This window comes from Symphalangus syndactylus, chromosome 11, assembly GCF_028878055.3.
Source record: "Symphalangus syndactylus isolate Jambi chromosome 11, NHGRI_mSymSyn1-v2.1_pri, whole genome shotgun sequence".
Classification (NCBI taxonomy): domain Eukaryota; kingdom Metazoa; phylum Chordata; class Mammalia; order Primates; family Hylobatidae; genus Symphalangus; species Symphalangus syndactylus.
The window spans coordinates 95,083,658-95,106,303 of record NC_072433.2 but is presented as its reverse complement, the minus strand read 5'-3'; the positions used below and the strand labels follow the sequence as shown (position 1 = coordinate 95,106,303).

General features: G+C 36.2%; 1 protein-coding gene across 2 annotated transcripts in view; it reads left to right on the top strand.

The window, feature by feature from the left end:
* FBXL17 (F-box and leucine rich repeat protein 17) overlaps positions 1-22,646 on the top strand; it is a 533,333-nt gene that overhangs the window by 268,536 nt on the left and 242,151 nt on the right. Inside the window, exon 7 of one of the 2 annotated variants that reach the window (XM_063612883.1) lies at positions 15,698-15,941. The exons of the other annotated variant lie outside the window; for it this stretch is intronic. Within the exon in view, the coding sequence (XP_063468953.1) occupies positions 15,698-15,701 (4 nt within the window). The 3' untranslated portion in view covers positions 15,702-15,941. Of the gene's footprint in view, positions 1-15,697; positions 15,942-22,646 lie in introns of those variants that run through there. 2 annotated transcript variants of the gene reach the window in all.

Below are 22,646 nucleotides of genomic sequence, written 5' to 3'. Positions count from 1 at the left end.
ACCAGTTTTATTTAGGCTATGCATCAACCTCTTTGTTCCAAAACACTGGAATAGGGGAATTTTTTGCCTTTCCCCTTCCCCACAAAGGTTTGTTTTCCTCTAAGTCACATTAAGATGATGTTCTCAAGCCAGTTTCGTTTCACCTAGTGCCTAGTTTTTGTAGTGGGAATGAAGGTGGGCAAGAGTTAATTGTAGACCAACACAAAGAGCACAAGTGCAGCATGTTTGCAATAATGATGAATGCACACTATGAAGCAAGTCTAATGCCAGGGCCTGATCAAGCAGTGCTCTGGAGCCAATAGGTGACCCATCAGATACCACTGGTTGTGGGCCACCTTCTTTATTTCCTGAAGTTCTGTAACATGGAAATTCAGCCACAGGTTAATCTTTACTAAATTTTGTTTTCCAGAATTATTTAAAAACATAGGGAAATGATCAGGAATTGCTATTGTTATAATGTAGGGGGATTAAATAGGTTCAAAATGAGTAGATTGTGTATTCTCATTACATAGAACCTTGTGCAAAATGTCTAATTAAAGTAACAAGTTACTATACAGCTAATTCCTCCTCATTAGAGTATTAGATGTTCTTATTTAATTTTCTGACAAAAATATGAATGCTGCAATTTCACTGATGCTTAAGGTCTATATTCCAGAACTTTCTTCATTGAGTTTTAGAGAAAGAGAAATATATTCTTTCTGAAGTTGAGGGTCCTGATTTTGTGTTAACAATGGGCCCTATTATGCTGCTTCCAACTGAGCAAGGCTAGGAAGAACTTCACAGCTGGCTGGGCACCTGACATGCCCAAGGCAGGTACTCTGACCTGCTCATATAGCCCTGGTTCCTCCTGGGGAGAATAGCAGTTTCCATTCCCTGAAGTGGCTAATTTATTCTGGGTTATGAATAGAATGAGCTTGTTGATTTGGGACTAGTGGCATTCCCCTTGCACAACCTCAGGACATGATTATCCATGCCAGGGTCAGGCAGGAGCTTCCCATCTGACCCTGTGCAGTCCTCACCCTGAGCACTTAACAAGAGTAATAAGAGGCTATTGGAGTGTCACATTCTCTTGAATTTATTTATATTTTTCATAAGGTACTGGCATCCTCTTTTGCCTTTATCTAAGCCTGACTTTCTAGAAACTTGATTACAAAAAGTCTATTAACTCAGTGAGTTGTTAGATGAAATATATTAATACATGAATCAGGAAAATCATAGTCCTAGAATATTTCCTTTTAGAACACCTGTGTTTTTTGAGTTCATAAAGGATTCAGAGCACTGCATTAGGTTCTATCAGTGACGCAGAAATAAGACAGGAAATAATGGTCTTGCTCCTGAGGCAAGACAAAAACTAGAGACATAGAGAAATTCAACGACAAGTAGAAGGACACATTAGTGAATAAAATTGTGAGTACAGTGGTATAACCAAACACTTGTGTTTCATTTAAACACAAAAGAGAAATAACAGAGAGAGGGTGATTAGGAAAGGCTTCTTGTAGGTAGCAAATTGTACTAAATCTTGGCGTGTTTAAATAGGGCTCAAAAGAAAAAAAGGCTCACTGTCATGAGTAGTTTTTGCTAGGTAGGGAAAACTGGTATCTTCATACCTGGGGTGACTACTTTGTGGTTTCTCAGTAAATTTTTTTTAATTGAATCAATTTTCCCCCTAGAGGAAGAAGGACTAAGGCCTCTGACCCTGTCAGAAGAATCATCCCAAGCACCTCAGGTCCTAATGTCCTTCAGACACATGGATTTGTGACCAGAAGAGAAGGAACATATATTAAAATTAACAAATTTGAAACGACTACATTTTGTGATTTAATTATAGAAATGGGTAGGAAAAGATAGGAGGAGACATTTATCATTTACTACTGGCTAATTAAAAAAAAAAAAGAAAAGTTGAGGAAATAGATAAGATAGTAAGATGGACATTTCTGATGGAGTTTCTAAGGGAGAATTAGACAAAGAAGGAAATGGTCAAATTATAATTTAGACTTTAAAAAAATAGAGTATTGACTTAATTTAGGTACTATGCCAAGTATTTTTCAAAGATTTAAAAATATCTGGAAAATACTCCATGTTGTTCCAGTCTTAGTGGGTATGGCAGCTATGTAAAGCAAATAATTGCAGCAATTTGAAATGAGTGCCTTTTGCATATATGAATAAAATGTGGTGAACTAAGCCAGAAAAAAAAAGGAAATATGTGAAGGATAGGAGAGGCTTCCCAGAGGAGGTGGCATCTCATTTGAATCTTCATGGATGAGTTAGGAGTTTTTTTGGGAGAAGGGCGTATAGTAAGGATTTTCTAGGGAAAATCACACGTGTAAAGATAGAGCTGAAGGATCACTGTGTGTACTTCGAAGTACGAGAAGTTGGATGTGTCCAGAACACAGCATAAGCCTGGAGGTGATAGTGAGAGAGGGGTCTAGAGAGGTAAGTAGGAGCCGGAGCATGAAGGACTATGGATATTATGCCAAGAATTTAGAATATTATATATAGATGATGGGGAAACATTGAATGACTTACACTAAAAAACAAAATTAAAAACACCTGCATACAGTGGACTACAGAGGGAGATCTTAAGAAGGACAATCTACCAGAGAAGATTGCAAAGGTCCAGGGAAACAAATTATGACATCCTAAATGTCAGTAGTGAAAACCAAAATGGAAAGGAAAAGATGAACTTAAGTGTGATCAAGGATGTGTCGCAAAAGATCTTACCCATGTGGAGGCTGAGGGAGATGAGGGACTCTAAAATTTTCTCAAGTTTTTAGCTTGAGCACCTGGGTAGATGGGATACTGTAACAGAACTGTGGAAAGTTGCAGCACAAACAACTTTTGGATGGAAAAGAATGGACTCGGTTTTAAACATGTTGAATTTGAAGTTATTGTAGGTCCACCAGGCAGGGATGTCCCTTACTCAGTTGGGTTTGAATCTGAAGATGGAAGTCAGGACTGGCGATAAGGATTTTGGAATCATCCAGGATGTAGGTTACAGTGAAAATCTTACATATGCATGGAGTTTTAAGAAGAGAACAGGCTTAAGTGTTATACTCAGGAAAGCACAAACAGTAGCTTTGAACACTGGGAATACATGAAAAAATCCTGAGGTAGAACTATACCATGTCATTAAGTTAGCCTACCTGCCAGGTGTTAATGTGGTAATGCCAAATAATGGAAACTTCAACCTCCCTCCATCTCCTGCTTTTTCATTCCTTACGGTTTCTAGTATGCTGACAAAGAAGAATACTTAAAGGAGTTTTTTCCCAGCTGTCTAATGTAGGGCTTCCCAAACTGCTTTCCAGAGCATCTCTGGCAATTCTGCAAGATGTTAATAAGCATCCATGAACTCCTGTGTCAAAAACTGAAATATGAAACATTTCTTAATTGCAGGCCTTCTCAAAACCTTTATAATATAGGCCAAGGATTTCTGAGAGGGGGTGTAGTTAGTAGCTCCTTCTTGAGCTTTTTTTTTTTTTTTTTTCCCGAACCACAGATCCCTTTTCCTCATGGACTACCTATTAATACCTCAGCATTTTTGGAAAAATGCTCATCTTTTGACTGGAGAAATTAATGTCATCTTCATAGTCATTTGGGATTTTAATCTTTGAGGGTCTTTTGTATGTGAAAGGCATACTCATAGTTACTGTGTTGTAATTAACATTTTTAAAAATTTTAAATTATAAAGCCAAGTTTTCGTAAGCCTTTAAGCTCAATTTATATATCTTATTTTATTCATAAATCTAGTAATTTAGGGTTATATTTAAAACATTCTTTTTCATTTGTTCCTTAATTAGCGATCAGTTAGCTTATACATTTGACAGACTAAATTCTATTAAACATTTCACATCGTTTTCAAACTTGATTAATTGCATTCCTTTAGACTTTTCAAACTGTAACCCCCAATATGCTTAATTTTCCCAGGCACTCTCAATCTCTGGGAAGGCAGCCTTACAAATCTAATGCAAGTCTTCCTGAGCACTTAAACACCACTTTCACACTGAAAGCCAAATGTATGCATTAGTCAATCAGTTTTTAAACACTGTATATCAACTTAGTCAATCAAACTGTCCTTAAGTATTTAAAATTAAAATGACAAGATTACTACTAGTGAATCGCCTTAAATATTTTAAATAAAAACTACAAGCCTTAAATTGATTTCCCAATGTGTCAGATTCTCTTAAACGTTTCATACACTTGAAATAACAAATGAAATATCTGCAGCCCTAACAAAATTATAAAAATTATTGTTTTCACCCATTTTTTTTTAAATGTATTCTCTCCCCTTTTCTGATTGTAGGGTCACCTACCTGTAGGGCAGAGAATTACCCTCTCAGTCCTGCTAAAGCTGAGGATACAAGGCTGCTGGCCAGATTGGGAGTTAAAGACCTGGGTGTTAATCCCAGGATGGATCTATCTGAGCTGTTTTTTTGAATGATAAGAATTTTTTGTGCACATATTTTTTTTGAAAACTGTATTATTCATCTGTCATCTCATTATTCTTTATCTTATTAACCTGCTTTATTATTATTTTATTATTTATTTATTTATTTTTGAGACGGAGTCTCGTTCTGTCGCCAGGCCAGAGTGCAGTGGTGTGATCTCGGCTCACTGCAACCTCTGCCTCCTGGGTTCAAGCGATTCTCCTGCCTCAGTCTTCTGAGTAGCTGGGACTACAGGCGCATGCCACCACATCCAGCTAATTTTTTTTTTTTTATTTTTTTTTTATTTTTAGCAGAGACGGGGTTTCACCATGTTGTCCAGGACGGTCTCGATCTCTTGACCTCATGATCTGCCCTCCTTGGCCTCCCAAAGTGCTGGGATTACAGGCGTGAGCCACTGTACCTGGCCCTGTTTTATTATTTTTAATTGCCCAGTTTGAATTAATGATATTCACTACCCTCCCATGGATTGCATATTAACCTCTTAACTACCTAACTTGATTCTCCACTTGCTTTATATTTTGTTGTTCTTTCTCCTAGACCACTATTCTTTAGTAATTTTATGGATACAAGGCAGAGAAACCCTTACTATGCTCCTTATTATATGCTTTCTTAACTTTAGTATTTTTCTTGTTTCTGTTTTCTTTTTTGTTTACTACATTCTTTCTATGGGGATTCACTGTCACCTTTATTTCAAAATTTTTGTTAGATCTTTTCATCTTTTTTCAGGCCATGACTTATTCAGTAAAATTTCCAAGCCAGTGGTTATTTAGCTTAAAAACAAACAAAAACAGTCATGGAAGCTGGTCAGCCTGTTATGTTATTTACTTTCGGTGTGATTTTGGACAAGCTCATTTTAATCTCTGAGCCTTGACTGCCTCAGCTTTTAAACTAGATGAATATCTTACCTGTCTGCAGGCAGGGGGCCAGATGAGAAGATATCTTGGGGCCTTCTCTTTCATCTCTAATAGCTCTAATTCTTACTGCTTTTCATCTTGCTCAGTTACTCTTTACTGACATGGTGTGTATATGTGGGTCACTTTGTAGAACTACTCAGGGAAAAAACTTTTTCAACCTTTAATTAGTTGTAAATATTTAAAAACTGGGAGATTTTACTCTTCTTTCTTTTTTCCTTAAAGATGGAAAGATGTGAAAATACTGTGTCTGCATTTCTTCTTCCCCCCCAGCAGGTTGAGCTGAGTGTTGACGACCACTTCTATCTAGTGTCCTGTCCTTTTCAATTTGCCTCAGTGCCTACCTCACCAATTTTGTAATGAATTGAGCCAATGAGATTTACATAGAAACAGTTAGTGTAAAAAATAAGGTCAGTTCTAGAATTTAAGGACTAAGTTTATATATATGATAGCGTGAGCTTTTTTAAAAAAGTTTTTAAATACTATAATTTTTTGTATCAGCTTCAACCTATATATATACTCAATTCTCATATTTTAAAAACTAACTTAGGCTAAAAAAAATAGTGAATAAAGCCCATGCTTCTCCTGTTTCTCTTTTTTTTCTCTCAGTCTGAACATTCTGATTTTCCTCGGGGTACTAGGAAGAGGTGAATACTTTTGTTTGCCTTACTTGAGTACTTACTGTTCTAGCAGGTTATTGCACTTGGACAATAGACACCTTCCTATATTTCCTAATCATCGTTCTTCAGGTTTTCTTTAAATACGTCTTGAATTTGCCCAATTGTCAGGTAATTGATGCAGTCATTTAAAAAATTGCTTGGTGATTATGATCTTGTATACACTTAAAAGAGTGCACACCATATTGAAATCACTACATTTTTTGGACTACATTTCTGTATAGGATTAGAGACACTCTGTTAATATTCCAGATAAGAAAGCTGCAACATGTTTGTCATTTACCTTGTTTCTCTGGACTTAGGACATGAAATTCTATCCAGCAGCTTGAAAGCAATATTAAAAAATGATGTGGCATCACAAGCCAATGATAAATATGTTCACCCTAAGAATTTAAATGTGGTGAATAGATGCAGTAGTGTGATTAGCATTCAGTGGCCTATCTCTAATTCTCTTTACAGGCATTGAAAAGCCAACCAAGCTTGAAGCATTTTCAATGTGCCAAGCATTTGTGTGCCCCACTCAGTATCAGGGTAAATTTTGCCCGTTTGAATGTCTTTCTGATATACATAGTTTGAAAAACAAATGTCCACAAATAAGAATATAAAAGTCACTTAGTATCCTACACCATCACAAACAAAGAATGTGGGGCTACTGAACACACAACAACTTTATTTCTCATTATAGGCTATAAAATTATTTTCTTGCCTAATTTGTTTGAATCAGACATTTATTGATGTGTACCTAATTGTCTTTCATTAACAATAACACTCAATTAATATAAATGATGATTTATGCTTGATGTCATACTGAATTTATAATAATTTGGAAACCAGAGACAACTTATAGGGAATTGAGTGGAATAAACTCACTAAGATACAAAAACAAATCAGAAGTACTTTAAGAGTAAGCAAATGGTTACTATGCACAATAAATAAACAATTGTAAAGTTCTGGGAACTGGATTATGTAAAATATGTACATGTTTTGTTCGTACAATGGAGTATAAACTCTTTGGGAGGGGTACTTTCTTGTTTATTTATTACAGAATGGTAATGAAGATTAGCTTCATGACCTTCGTATACAGCACTGCTGTGTAATGCAAATAGTTGACTGCCACAAGTCTATTTGTATAACTGAAAGAGACATACAAAGGATTATTCTGTTTAAATGACTCAAAATTAATAATTATACATTTGTTCTACATGTAAAAGTTCTAAAAATAGAAGTAACTGAAATGGATATTTCTTAATTAATTATGCTTTAATTCTGATGCACATTTTCTTTTGAAAAACCAATTTTCTGAAGAATAGTTATACACAGCTTAATTCCTGGCATGACTATTTCAAGTGTAGTGTTTAGGGATTATGTCAGAGAAGACAGGTATATGGTATAGAATGATTCTGGGGACAGACTTTCCAGATTAACAAGAAAAGAGAATTTTAAAATAGGTATACCTAAAATTGTACATTTTTAATGTGAGGAATGTATAGTTCAATGGGGACATTTCTCAGAGAGATTTACTACTTTTCAGTGGTGCCTCTGAGAGTGCCTCGGTAGCTGTCCTCCATCAGAGGACATCTCAATTACTTTTTTTCTGTCCACTTGCCCATATTTTTCATTTACTTTACTGGATTTGCTCACATTTATTACCTCCGTTCATATTTCCTTTCATTCTCGATACATTGGAAGAAAAATTTATTTATATGTATATATATGTGTATAGCATATATACACATATGTGCATATGTTGGAAAAATTGTTTTCTTAAATATATATACATAATGCAAACTTAGCATAGCATCTATCTCTCTTGCATATTAGATTTAAAGGCTCAGTAGTTAAAATGTGTTTTAAAATTGCAGATTACATCCCATCTTTTAATTTAGAAAATAAAGAGACTGAGATGTAGTCAGGTTAGCCACATGCCCATGTGGTCTTTAGACAGAGACAGAGTTCAGATGGGAACACGTGTCTCTGATGCCCTGCCTGTACCTTCCCTGCAGTACTGCCAAGTCTGGATAAAAGTGGTCTGGGTGTAAGTAAGAAGTATGAGAAGGACTGGGGGAGTTATTAGCAAACTCTAGATTGCAGTCAACTTGATCACTATTTGCTAGGCAATTTTAGGAGTATGACTTTCTGTCTGTAAATGGAGGTAGAATAGATGAAGAATATTAGAAAGATTAATTAAGAATACGAATGGTGAACTAAGAAAAAGTTTGGGACCAGTGAGATGTGACATAATATCTACTCCCACTTTACCCCTATTTTAGAGTTAAAATATCAGAAGGTATCAGAGGAAGTAAAGTTTTATGAAAATACAATATTTGTTAAATTTAGAATATTTTGACCTTGAAGCATATTAGCATACCATTTCATCTGTAGAAGTTTGATTTGGATCTTTTTACAACTTTCATTTCACTCTTGATCATGGTCATGCATTCCTTCTCCTTCTTGAGCAGTAATATATTTTAATACCTGATTAAATGCCTTGTTTACTAATTCTATCACCTATGTCATTTATATGTCTATTTATATTGATTGTTTTTTCTCCTCATTATGGGATATGGTTTCCTGTTTCTTTTCATGCCTAGTAATTTTGACCAGATGACCAACATTGTGAATATGACGATGTTTGGTATTGATTTTTAAAAAAATTCTTTAAATATTTCTGGGCCTTGTTCTGGGAAGAATTAAAGTTACTTGGGTACAGTTTGATGGGTAAATCCTGAACAGTGTTTAGTCAAGGGCTAATTCAGCCACACTAGTGAGGCATTGCCCTTCTGAGCCATTGACTCAATGCCCTGGGAATTAGCAGGTCATTTTTATCCAAGCTCATGAAGTATCAAGTACTCCCAGGCCTTTATAAGCTCCAGATATTTCCCACTTATTCCTTAATGATAGTTCTTTCTCTGGCCTCAGTAGTTTTCTTTTTTATATGACCAGACCAGTATTCAACCAAAGACTCAATTGGACTGTGCCTATCTCCAGAGCTTGCTCACTTGCCCTTTCTGTGCATCTACCTCCTTTCTGGCACTCTTCCCAGCATATTCTGGCCACCTTGGTATCCTAGAGCCCTAAACTCTGTCTCCTAAACCAAGCAAGACTGTTGGGCTCTGTTTGGGATCTCCTTCCCCTTGCCACATCTGGAAACTCTCTCCAGACAGTGAGCGTTTTACTTATGTATATGGCTGTCCTCATTTGTCTCCCTTCTCTCAGATATTATTGTGCAGCATTACCCCTTGTTCAATGTGTGTCAACAGATTTATGACAGAGAGCTAACATGATCTATATACTGGCTTCTCTGAACACTGCTTGAACTTCTGTAAGATCAAGGGCAGTGACTAAGTAATCAATCCATTTGTAAACATTTATTGAGAGTTAATTATGTAATAGGATTTTATTAATTATTGGAAATACAGAGATGAATAAAGTGTGGTCCCATAGACTAGTTGAAAAAGCTAACATGTACAGACAGTTTTTTACACCGACTGAGATTAAAAGATTATTATAATTGGAGATTATCCTGAGAGATCAGAAGATCTTAGAAACTTTGTGTTTGCAGGATGTAGCATATAACTAGATCTTGTATACAGCATTCAATAAATACTTAAGAATGAATGATAGTGTAGCTAATTTATAGGCATATTCTGCTAGGAAATGCTTACAGCCTTTTTTCTTAGTTTCCAAGAAAAGATAGCTTAAATAAATAATAATATGATGATGTGTGTTTTAGAGAAAAATAATCTGACTTATTTTAGTTTGAACTGTCATGAATATTATTTATTGACGATTCCAAAAAACTTTAAATATAATATTGATATCTTAGTTATATAGTCTTGTTTTGTTTCTAATTATCATATCAAACTATTGAAAAATACCAATCCAATCAAACCTTCATTTGTAACTGCTGCTCCCCCTTTCTTCTTTTTCTTTTCTTTTCTTTCTTTTTTTTCTTCTTTTTACTTATTTCTGTTCATGTTTTGAAAAGCAGGGTCTGCAGATAGTTATTTATATGTATGAATTCACTGGTTCATTCTAGTGCGAAATAGGTCATTCTGGAACAGTGAGAAATGTGATTGCTGAATTTCAAGCAGTTTCTGCTGCTCAGCTGGAGCTGTAGAAAAAGGAAAGGGGTCAGGCCAGCACTTGTTGAAGATTTCTTGTTGCCATTGTCCTAGTAAAAGAGACTTGATGCTGGTGAATGTGGACTATTCAATGTATTAGGGAGGAGGAAAGGGAGGCTTAGTACCTAGTTTAATAATTATTATGATATTTTAGTTTAACCACTCTTTAGATGGTTAATACAAAAAATCAAATGCCATCCTAATAAAGATGTGCAGGGCTTTTTCTCCTAAAAAAAAAAAAAAAAAAAAAAAAAAAACAACTAGGTACAGCAAATAATGGCACTGTGAAAATTTTGAGGCACAAATTTGCCCGTTTTTTCTGCATGCTAATATACTGAAAAAGAAAGGAAGCTGCAGTAGGATTGGCAGGTTATGAATCACGTAAAAAATAACAAATTTTTAAACAAGAAAATAAAGAATACTTTGAAAAAATTGTACATTACTCAGCATAGAAAAATGGAAATCATTTAATCTTGTGCCTTCTTTTCCTCTGTGTGGAAACTAGGGTTCTAAATAGGAAGCTACTTTCAAATGGTAAATTGTTTACAAATTTGATAAAAAGAGCCCATTAATTAAAATCTAATTCCCACATTCAAGTGGCAATTTTGTTTATGAATACATGCATTAATTCATAGGTTTTTTTTTGTATGACATAGCTGTAATGTACCGCAATTATTTCCATTAATAGCTAGTTAAGAAATTTCAGAAATTCTGTATTTAGAAATATGTACTTTAGTCTATTTCAGTTGTTAATATAAATAAATAGGCTGTATTACTGAAGAATTTCTTTCAAATTAAACTTGAAGAGAGGATCTTATAAGAGATTAATTCAAAATTATGCTCAGGTTCTGCTTGAGTGTTCTTGAACCCAGTAAAACACTGGATTTTAAAGCAAGTGAGTGAGAATGAGTACTGACAGAACAGTGAGAGTTTTGCTTGGCTGGCCAAGGAGCAGATGTGAGCTACGGGCACACCCTTCCCATTTAGGAGCTGTGTGGTACGATAGGCTATGATCTTAATCACTTATTTACCTGTAACCTAGAAGAGAATGAAGGTATCTGACTCAGTCATATGGCAGACTTTTAGATGGAAATATTCATTATAAGGAAAAGGAATTCTTTCTCTGATTTTAATAGAATGGAAGTGTTCTCTCCCTCAACCCCACGACCCCGCCTTCTATGGACTGAATGAATTTGATGTTTGAAAAGTGATTCAGATAAAATGTAGTATTGTGATCAAAGATGTCTCAGAACATCTTAATCATGTATTGCTCTTGTATTGATATACATTGTTTACATTGAGCTAATGCAATAATGTAATTAAAGATTCCTATAGCACAGTATGGGAATCTGGGAGTGGGGCACTAACTGGTATTCCATTCTGTGGGGGAAAGAAATTTCTCTTCTTATCCCTTACTAGGTTCATGGCTGAGACCCCTATAACAAGACAGCCTATCAAGAAAAAAAAATACAAATGTATTTAAATATAAGTTTTATGTGACATAGTGGCCTTCATAAGGAAATTAAAACCTAAAGAAACAGGTAAACCTGTATATTTTTTATGCTAGGTTTGATGAAAAAGTCAGTCAATACAGAGAAGTGTGATTGGACAAAAGGGTTATGATCTAATGGTAATAAACTGGGAAGAACTTAGCAAGTCTTGTTTGTTGAGATTCTTCTCTGTGTCCCTGTATCATCAGTCATGAGGATGTTCCTTTCTTGTGGATATAGAATGGGCACCCCTCACATGAAGATCTTATGACCTGCTTCAGGGGAAGGTCAGAAAAAGGACATGGGGAAGGTGAGAGTGACCTTCCTCCTTCTGCTGTTTTCTCAAATGCCAAGGTACCATATTTTGGGGAAGTGTGTCCTGACCCTCATCAATTCTCTCCATTACTCTTTGTCCCTCCTTTTGTGAATCTCAGGTATTTCCCTTACTGTTCTCCTTTTTTACTTTCCCAATAGGTCTTTGAAAGTGTGAGTCTTGGCTGGGCGCAGTGGCTCACGCCTGTAATCCCAGTACTTTGGGAGGCCAAGGTGGGCGGATCACCTGAGGTCAGGAGTTTGAGACCAGCCTGACCAACATGGAGAACCCCGTCTCTACTAAAAAATATGAAATTAGCCGGACGTGATGGCGCATGCCTGTAATCCCAGCTACTCAGGAGGCTGAGGCAGGAGAATCGCTTGAATCCGGGAGGCGGAGGTTGCAGTGAGTCGAGATCACGTCATTGCACTCCAGCCTGGACAACAAGAGCGAAACTCTGTCTCAAAAACAAACAAAACAAAACAAAAAAAACAAAGTGTGAGTCTTTTGGCCCACTGGGGAACCAGATATAATGGGGGTGCTTTTCCTAACTTGCCTTGTTTTAAGTAAGGACACAGATCCAGGATTTCTAAGGAGTGTTCTACTTAGTGCTGAAAAAATTGGAGAGGATAACAAAGTTTTTTTTTTACAGTAGAAAACTAAAGGAAAAATTAAGAAACCTTTGGTAATTGCTACCCATGTCTTTATTTAAATATATAGATCTATCCTAACATGATTATTCTTAGACATAACAACTTCATTCATTCATGAATCTATCAAACCTTTAAACGTACTAGATATGCAGCCCTAAGTGCCCCAAATTGAATCCTATATCTAAAGAGCTCATGATACTTTATAGTTTTCTAAACACTTTCATTAAGGTTCATCTGATTGTTTATTTACTTATTTAACAAATACTGTTGATTTCCCTATTGTTAGCACTGGAGTTACAGCAGTGAATAAAACAAAACTACACTGTCTTTGTGGGGTTATATTCCAGCAGGAAATGGATAATGGACAAATAGAAATATTCTTTACATCACATAGTGGTAAGAAATTATAAGAGATTAAATGGATGTAGAAGGTAGGTTATCATGGAGGAGCTAGCACTGAAGCAGAAACTTAAGTAAAATCAAGGAGTAAGCCACATGGATAAATGAGTAAACAGTATGTACAAAGTCCTTGAAGCAGAAACACACTGGTGTGTTTGAGAAACAAAACGGAGGGCAGTATAGCCAGACCGAATCAGAGAAGGAAGGAAAGGTAGCAAATAAGGTTGGGGTGCAAGCCAACAGGCAGATTATGCTGGGCCTAACAGGTCATGCAAAGGGGTCTGGATTTTATTCTAGGTGCAGTGGAAAGCCATTGGAAGATTTTGAACAGAATGAGAATGAGATTTCTCTTTTTTTTCTTTCTTTTTTTTTTTTTTTTTTTTTTGAGACAGAGTCTTGCTGTGTCGCCCAGGCTGGAGTGCAGTGGCGCCATCTCGGCTCATGGCAAGCTCCGCCTCCCGGGTTCACGCCATTCTCCTGCCTCAGCCTCCTGAGTAGCTGGACTACAGGTGCCTGCCACCATGCCTGGCTAATTTTTTGTATTTTTAGTAGAGATGGGGTTTCACCGTGTTAGCCAGGATGATCTCAATCTCCTGACCTCGTGATCTGCCCACCTTGGCCTCCCAAAGTGCTGGGATTACAGGCTTGAGCCACCGTGCCCGGCCGAGATTTCTCTTAAAGGAATCTAACAAAGTGAAATTGTCAAGCTTCAAAGGAAAGTGAATTATAAATTAATGACTGATCATGTAGACACTTTGCTTAACAGTTAAAAAGCATTTGTGTCATTATTTCATCTAATTAACAGAAAACACCAAAATAATATACTTTTCGTAGTTGTATTTAAAAGAGGTTTTCACTTTGGGAAGCCAAGGTGGGCGGATCACCTGAGTTCGGGAGTTCAAGACCCGCCTGACCAACATGGAGAAACTCTGTCTCTACTAAAAATACAAAACTTAGCCAGGCATGGTGGCACATGCCTGTAATCCCAGCTACTCGAGAGGCTGAGGCAGGAGAATTGCTTGAACTCAGGAGTTGGAGGTTGCAATGAGCTGAGATCTCACCACTGCACTCCAGCCTGGGTGACAGAGTGAGACTCTGTCTCAAAAAAATAAATAAAATTAAATTCAGATATTTTTAAGGAAGAAATTTTACATAATTGATTTTTATAATATTTTCCATTTTTCCAATTTTCTGAGCATTTCCTTTAATTTTTTTCACCTCTTTAAAAAATAACTTCATTGAGATGTAATTTACATACCACAAAATTCACCCATTTCAGGTGTATTATTCCGTGGTTTTAGTATATTCACAGTGGTTTAGTATATTCATATTTAGTATATTCACAGTTTAGTATATTCACTCTTGCTACTATCTAATTTCAGTAAATTTTCATCAGTCCCAAAAGAAATTCTGTAACCCATAGCATCACTCCTGATTTATTCGTTTTCCTCAGCCCTTGGCAACTACCAATCTACTTTTTGTCTCTATGGATTTGCCTATTCTGGACATTTCATGTAAGTGGAATACTGTAATATAATATGTACCCTTTTATGTTTGGCTTTTTTCACATAAAACCATGTTTTAAATGTTCTTCCATGTTGTAGCATGTATTCACTTTCAAACTTTATTTTTTTTATTTCCAAATAATATTCCATTGATATACCACATGTCTATTCGTTAGCTGATAGACATTCTGGTTGTTTCTACTTTTTTGCTATTGTGAATATTTGTATATACATTTTGGTGTGGACATATGTTTCCATTTCTCTTGGATATATACCTAGGAGTAGAATGGCTGGGACTTATGGTAACTTTACATTTAATATTCTGAGGAACTCCCAGACTCTCTTCCAGAGTGGTTGCACCATTTTATAATCCTGCTAGCAGAGTTTAAGAGTTCTAATTTCTACACATTCTTGCCAACACTTGTTATTATCTGTCTTTTCAATTTTATTTTCATTAATTTTCACATTTAGAGGAACTAGAAACCTGTCCTGCTTGCTTGTTCTACATGCTCAGTTTTTCCCTGCTATAGACTATGGTGGAGATGGTACCTCTGGTATAGTAGGAAGAGCCCTAAACTTAGAAGAATTGGTGTGAGTCCCAGTTTAGCACTTACTGCTTGAATGACCTTGAATAAATCATTCTCTTCACTTCTGTGAGCTTCAGTATCCCCCTATTTAAAATAGGATTAACCCTTGCTTTCCGGCAATGATCCAGTAAAGCAATATGTAAAATATATTAGAAGATAAGATTCTTCTTCCTGTTCCTTTTCAGTCTCCCTCCATTTTACTCTCTGTTTGATGCATATTTCTTAAGTAAATAAATAAGGGGAGATATTAAATAATTTTGCCTTAATGGCCTTTCCCTAATAAGATATAAACCCTAAACACGTTTTAAATTTCCTTTCTGTCTTTGTAATGGGTAGTTAAAGTTAGTTGTATTAGCAGAAAAGTTGAAAGCAAAGTTTGTCTCCTGGTCCGTTCCATTTGGGAAGAATTTTATAATTTGTCTAGGATAATAAATGAAGTAGATAATCGACATACATGGATAATTAAGAGATGACTATGTGGCTCTTTTTCTTTTCTAGTATTTAAATTGTTTTTCCACAGTTTTCTTATTTATTCTTATAACTTGAGTATGTATCCAAAGAAAGCTGTGTTTTCTCCTTTACCTTCTTTTCAGATAAAGGCAACTTTGAGAACATATGCAAGATCTAATGTCTTAAAAACAGCATGTGGCCAAAGCCTTCACTGGTTTACAACAGCCAGACTTTTCTACCACAGTTTTGCCTGAATCATCTTTTGAAGCCAAATTGACACAATTATAATCTTTCACAAGTGCCATCAACTTTCTTTCCATTGTGTTTTGCCCTCTTTGTGCCACTGGCCTGGCCCATTATTCTTGTCCAGCCTGCAAGGTCCACTTCAGTTGCGCCTTCTCCAAGAAGCCTTCTCTTCTCTTTCTTCATTCATTAGAATCCTTTTTATTTACTGCTGTTTTTTGATAGAAAAAGCAATTCATACATTAAAAAAATCAGGGCCAGGTGTGGTGGCTTACACCTGTAATCCCAGCACTTTTGTAGGTTGAGGCGGGTGGATCACAAGGTCAGGAGATCCAGGCCATCCTGGCTAACACGGTGAAACCCCGTCTCTACTAAAAATACAAAAAATTAGCTGGGCATGGTGGCGGGCACCTGTAGTCCCAGCTACTCAGGAGGCTGAAGCAGAAGAATGGCATGAACCCAGGAGGCGGGCATTGCAGTGAGCCGAGATCGTGCCACTGCACTCCAGCCTGGGCAACAGAGCGAGACTCCATCTCAAAAAACAGCAACAACAACAAAAACAAAAAACAAAACAAAACAAAACAGAATTGTGTACTCCCCAAAGTACTCTATGTGTAACCTTCCAGTCATTTTAAATATATATCCAAATATATTTTTGACACAAATGAGAATATCCCATATATGTTGCTGTGCACTTGCTTTGTCACAAAACTATGGGTCATCTATTGCACTCACTGAATGACTCACTTACTTTTTATTTGTTTTTATTTAATGTTTTTATGTGGATTAGTCTTACTCCTCCAATTAAAATAAGACACATCTTGGAGGACAGAGACTATATCTTAACTCTTAAACTTTTGTTCTTCTCCATCAGGAATGCACAGAGCTCTGCTCTGTAGGAGGTACTCAGTAAGTGTTGGTTAAATTGGACATTTTGAGCCTATACTTAGTGTGATCTTCTGTAAATTCAAGAGAAGTCTATAAATTCAAGAGAAGTCTTAGAGGATTGACTATTTTCACTATAGGTAATCTTTCTAATGAAAATAACATTTGGAAGTACAATTGCATGTAAAATTAATATTTATTTGCAGGGCTGGGCATGGTGGCTCATGCCTGTAATCCCAGCACTTTGGAAGGCCAAAGCAGGCAGATCACCTGAGGTCAGGAGTTCGAGACCAGCCTGGCCAACATGGTGAAACCCTGTTTCTACTAAAAATACAAAAAATTATCCAGGCGTGGGTGCGCATGCCTGTAATCCCTGCTACTCGGGAGGCTGAGGCAGGAGAATTGCTTGAACCCAGGAGGCAGAGGTTGCAGTGAGCCGAGATCGTGCCATTGTACTCTAGCTTGGGCAACAAGAGCAAAGCTCCATCTCAAAAAACAACAACAACAACAGCAAAATTGGTCGCAGAAAGAATAAAATTGATGTCAGAAATTTGAGAAGACCCAGCATAAGGCATACTGTCTGGCACAATTTGCTTTGTAAAATGAGGGAAAAGGATAGCAGGTATTGGGGAATAAAAAGGGTAAATCAACAAAAAGTATAACAGTGACTTGGTTGGGGACTGAGAGAAAGGGTAAATGAAGGGAAACTTTTTGAGAAGTCAAATACATGTAGTCAATACAAAAACTACGGAAGAGACCTTTTATCCTTTTGACTATAATAAAAGCCCTACTGGCTTCCCAAAATACCTATTCCATCAAGGAAAAAGATAAGCTTTGTGTGTAAATGAAAGAGAATATCTCTTCTTTGTCCTGAAACAGTTGAAAAATAAAAAGTTTTACTACAGGAGTATGAGATTGCCTGAAAAATACATGACATAAAAGCTAAAAAATAATCTTTTGACATATGTTTGTTTACTTTTGATTCTCACAAAGACTGTTATATTTTATTTTTTCCTAAATTAGATTAATAGTATTTTATACTAAAGGTTCACATTGACGATAGCAGCGATAGGATCCACTGACCAAAAGATCATTTTTAACAGTAGCAAATAAATGTGTTGTTTTTGAAACAGGCAGTGGTCTGACTTTGTGAATTTTCTAATGAATGCTATTTGAATTTTAAAGTTCTTTATGCCACTGGAAAGCAGAATGGCTGCAGCTTAAAACCATAAGCTGCAGGAAGTTTCCTGAACTTTTAGAAATTGAATTACTGAATACAGGTTACCTTTTGCATAATTGTATAAAGCTGATGAAATGGGTCTCTTTTGCTCTGATTGCTTTCCAAAGTCTGCCCAAGTGAATTCACAGCTGATGGTTATAAGCAGAGCAAAGACAGATTAACTGGCTCACATAAAATAAAACCTTTAGAGACAGAAAAATGAAATAGTCCTACAGCTTCACAAGATGTTATACATATTTTCAAAGTATCCAGTAATTCTTATGGCAAATATCATCCCCCACTCTGATTAGCTTCACTGTGGTGTTTATAACATATTTTACCTTGTGCTATTAGTTGATGTTATATCTTTTAGTTTCTCAACTATGCTTTACAGTGTTTAGAATAATAAATGTTATTGGCAGAAAAAAATGCCTTGAGAAAATTGCTTTGTCTTAAGATTTCTCTATCTTACAAGATATATTATTTATATATTTATTCTGCCAGGAATTCTTTAGATGGTTAAACATTAATGACACACACGGAGGCATTATTCCTGAGTGTGTGTTTGCAGAAGTATCTTTTCATGAAGGTTTTTGTCTTGCATTTATTTTGTACTGTATATCTACACGCACCATTGTGCAATGGTGAACTTAAATGAAAGCAAAAGAGAAGCCAAAAGTAACACAGTTGCTGTGGTCTGGAGCCTTTCTGACCAACAGAGTAGCCTAAGCTAAAATGGAGATACCCCACCCACCACAACACACACTTTAAATGCAATAATGTAGGCGTTATTTTCATTGTATAGATAAGGAATCAGTATCTCACAAAGGTTTAATCAGAATTAAAATTCAGGTCTGTCTGATTGGAACCATGAATTTGGCTACCTTCCAAACTCATGGTTTGGCTACCTCAGTTCTAAAAATATGATAGACATAAAGTCATTTTTAGTAGAAGAAAATTAAAATTTGTAATAACTTATATTCTTAATTTGATACTGAAAACGGATACGGAACTGAAGATTTTAGCATTTAAAAATAGTGCTAAGTCACTTCTGAGTTTTTGTTTTGGGACCAGGCTCTCCTATGCCCTCTGTGTCTCTCCAGATTCAGACTCCATGAATCTCCCTCTTTGGAGACAGAAACACTTTAATTGCCATCTCTCTCTCAAGGCTGAATTTAATCCTTCTTCCTTGGGGCAGAGTACAAGCTGCCGAAATGAATGCAACTCATCTCACTTGGGCCCCAGCTACTTTTATTCCCTGCTGCACCAACTGCCCTAGTCCTGGAGTGCAGCTGCCCTGGGAACCTGTGAACCCATTCACACAGGTCTCTGTCAAATGTGCCACTTTCTCAAGGAATTTTTTGCTTCTGTGATGTCTACTTTGAACTTTTTGCAAAGTATATCCTTAGCATTTCTCCCAAACTTAAGTGGCATGCCCTGTATAGTCAATTCTGTATTTTTAGTAGCTTTGAAACATTTTTGTTAGTTAAAAGCCACAGATTAGTGTAGATGGTAATTAAAAGTTGGTACTTTTTGTCCAATACTTTTCCCTGCCCATGCACTATTGAGAAGCGTGGGAGAAGATTGTTTAGGAAATTACTATCACAAAGTATATTTTAAAATGGCTAATTATAAACATTTTCTCCTCTTTTTGTATCTCTTAGTGTTGAAATAAGGCAGAGAGGTAACTCAATTTAGTTCAAAAGCCATTTTCTAAATGAGAAGAATTAGCTGAGAACTGTTACATTAATAGACATTGCCAGTGGCTGTATTCTGCATACAAAACACTTGTTCATGTTTTCCTTGACCTCCTTTGATTGGGCCCAGCACTAAGTTTATACTGAATGGGCTCAGTCTGGTCTTTGGCAAGCATCAGGGAGTAATGAATAGTGGAACATCGAAAGGCTTAAATGTCCTGGCACAGGCCCTGTGTCAGTATGATGAGCTAACCATGGCATTGTTCAATGAGAAGGCTCTGTGTTCCTTTGGAAATAAAATCTTGGCTTGTGGACAGAGGTCTATGTACACACATTGAATTTCTCTGTCTTCCTGCTATGCTATTCCATTCATAATTAAACTTTGAAAGCAAAGCTCTGAAGAGGTTCTTCAATGCCTCTCCTCTGAGTATGCCCAGAAACAAGTGGCTGATGTAAAAATGGCATAGCTCTACTCTTTTATTTGGGAGCTCTCTGAAATTTAAGTCCAAAGACTTGAAGAGCAAACTCTTTAAGCTGGACAGCAGCGTAGACATTCACTGTTTCTCCCCTCAAAAGGTCTTCCCTCTGAAAGCTGTGGTAATCACAAATTTTTTTTTGCTGCAGAATTTCTGATGTTCTGATCTTTTTTGTTTACAGCTCCATCTGTATTTGTAGTGAAATGTCTAAATTTGTCTCAGTAAATCTTAATTCCAGAAATGAATTGATCTTTTTATGAGCAGTTCCCCCTTGAAAGCAAAGGAGGAAAACTAAACTCTAGAGATCATTAAAGCTATGACATTATAACTTGCCTTTTGTGTCTAATTTTTACTCTTAAAAACAGAACAAAAATTTTATAGTCAGAGTCTGCCAGAAAGTACCTGAAGAAGCCAGGAATATTTGGGTAATAGAAACATATGCTGTTGATATTGTAAATGATCAAGAAGAGTCTCCTAGGAGTTCTTCTAAAGCGTATTTTAATTCTGTGTTATAAAACCAGCCTCCTGGTAGGGTATAAAGAGTTAAATAAAATGATCAAGAACCTACATTATGCAAGTATTTAAAATCTGAAGATCTTTTAGAAATACATGTTGAAATACTTACATAGTAACAACATAATTTCTGGGATTTGCTTAAAAACAGTTTGATGTAAGGATAAATAGGTCAGCATGTAAAGGAAATAAGATTAGCCATGAATTCATTGTTGACCTGGATGATGCATACATGCACATTCTTATACTATTCCCTCTACTTTTTAGATGTTGGAAATTTTTTGTAATTAAAAGTTAAAAACTTTTTTCTGATGGTTCAGAATGATGGTTTCATAGGATGAAATGTTTTCTTGTTAAAGAAACAGAGTCCAAAGATCTAAGCTACTTTAGAATCTTTAAAAATTTGTATGCTATGCAAATAATACATTTGTAAATAATCTATTTTTACTCCAGTGATTGCATTTAGAATGCTAGCTGTGAATATGGATATAAAAATCATACTATAAATAGTTTGATACCTGAAATGCTTAGGTCATTGAGATACTTGGGATAGTTTAATTTCTAATACAGGTTATTCACAGGTAAACAATGCTAAAAACATTACTATACTGGAATACATAGCAGTAAACCTACACTAGACAACCTAATTTCTGTGAAAAGATCCAGAAAATGGTTGGATTCTTATGGTTATGATTTATCGTACCATTGTGGTGTTGGAAACATTTCGATTAATAAAGTGTCAGTTAAGAGAATGAAAGATGAAAGAGGAGTTAAGAATATGCCAAACTGTAACCTTGCTTATTGTTATAGCATTATATCTATCACAAAGGATAATGTAATCTTCCACATCCAGAGTCCCACATATGTTCCAGCCTTAGTCCCACCAGACTAAGTGGGTTATAGTTTTTCTTTCTGGAATAGAGACTATGGTATGATTTTTTCCCTGAGTACATCAGTTTTGCTCTGTTCTCTTTTCCACCCCACCTGGCCACCTGTCTTCCCCACATGGAGTGATCTGTCAGAAAGTTTTGGTAGAAAACCTTTGTAAATTTAGAGGGCAAGGATGTTCAGATACAGGAAGCACAGTAGTGAAGGGTGTCAAAAGTGATGAAATCGAAGAGAGTGCATCAGCAGCGAGGGATTAAACGTCCAGTTTGTGTCTCTCCTGTTCCACTTCCTTCCCTTCCTTCTTCCCCGGTGTCCAAAGGTCCCTCTTTGCAGGCCTTCCCCCAATCTAGAATTTGAAATACCACAGTGTTCAGTGGATTTAAAGATAAAATAACTCTTGGAATATTTTTTCCCTTAAACAATTTGTGAACCCTCCAATAGTTATCTAGTGAGTGTGTCTGGGGAAGTTTTGGGTTGCACGGATGCGCTAATGACGAGACACGCCCCACCGCTGGGTGGTTTTCACCAGTGTGCGGGTTTAACTTACTTTTCTTCTTATTTACATATTGTGAAGTTTAAACTTATATTTGTCCATTTGGCTAGAGACAGAAGCACAAAGGACACTGATGTAAAGTAGTTAATAAGGAGCATAAAAATGATAACGTCAGCAAATTCCTCTTAAAGCCATCTGCATTGATCTACACACAGCCATGTCACCAGTATTTCCAAATTCAATGTGAAAAAGATTAAATGTATCCAATGTGGCTTATTACTTATTGGGAATTTAAAATGTAAAACTATACTCTCAATGTGTTAGTTGCAAAGTTTTAACAAATATCAGTATGAACTTTCTCCCATATTTTGTCATTGAGAAACAAAAAAAGCAAAATTTATAAAAATAAAGCTGCCGATACAAAAAGGGCAACATGCAAGATTTCTCTATATCAAGGAATAGAAAGATATTTTAGTATAAAAAAAAAGAATATGCCATCCTCAAACATGCCATTCTGGCATATTAACTATTAACTATTTTGAGGTAAAGGCACTTGATAAACAGCAGGGGCAAGAAGATCACTCTGACCTTCCTTCTGTTTTGTAAAAGCAGTGGATGAAATTTCCATGTGAAATATGTCCTCCCTCCCTATACCAGAAGGAAAGTATCATTCATATC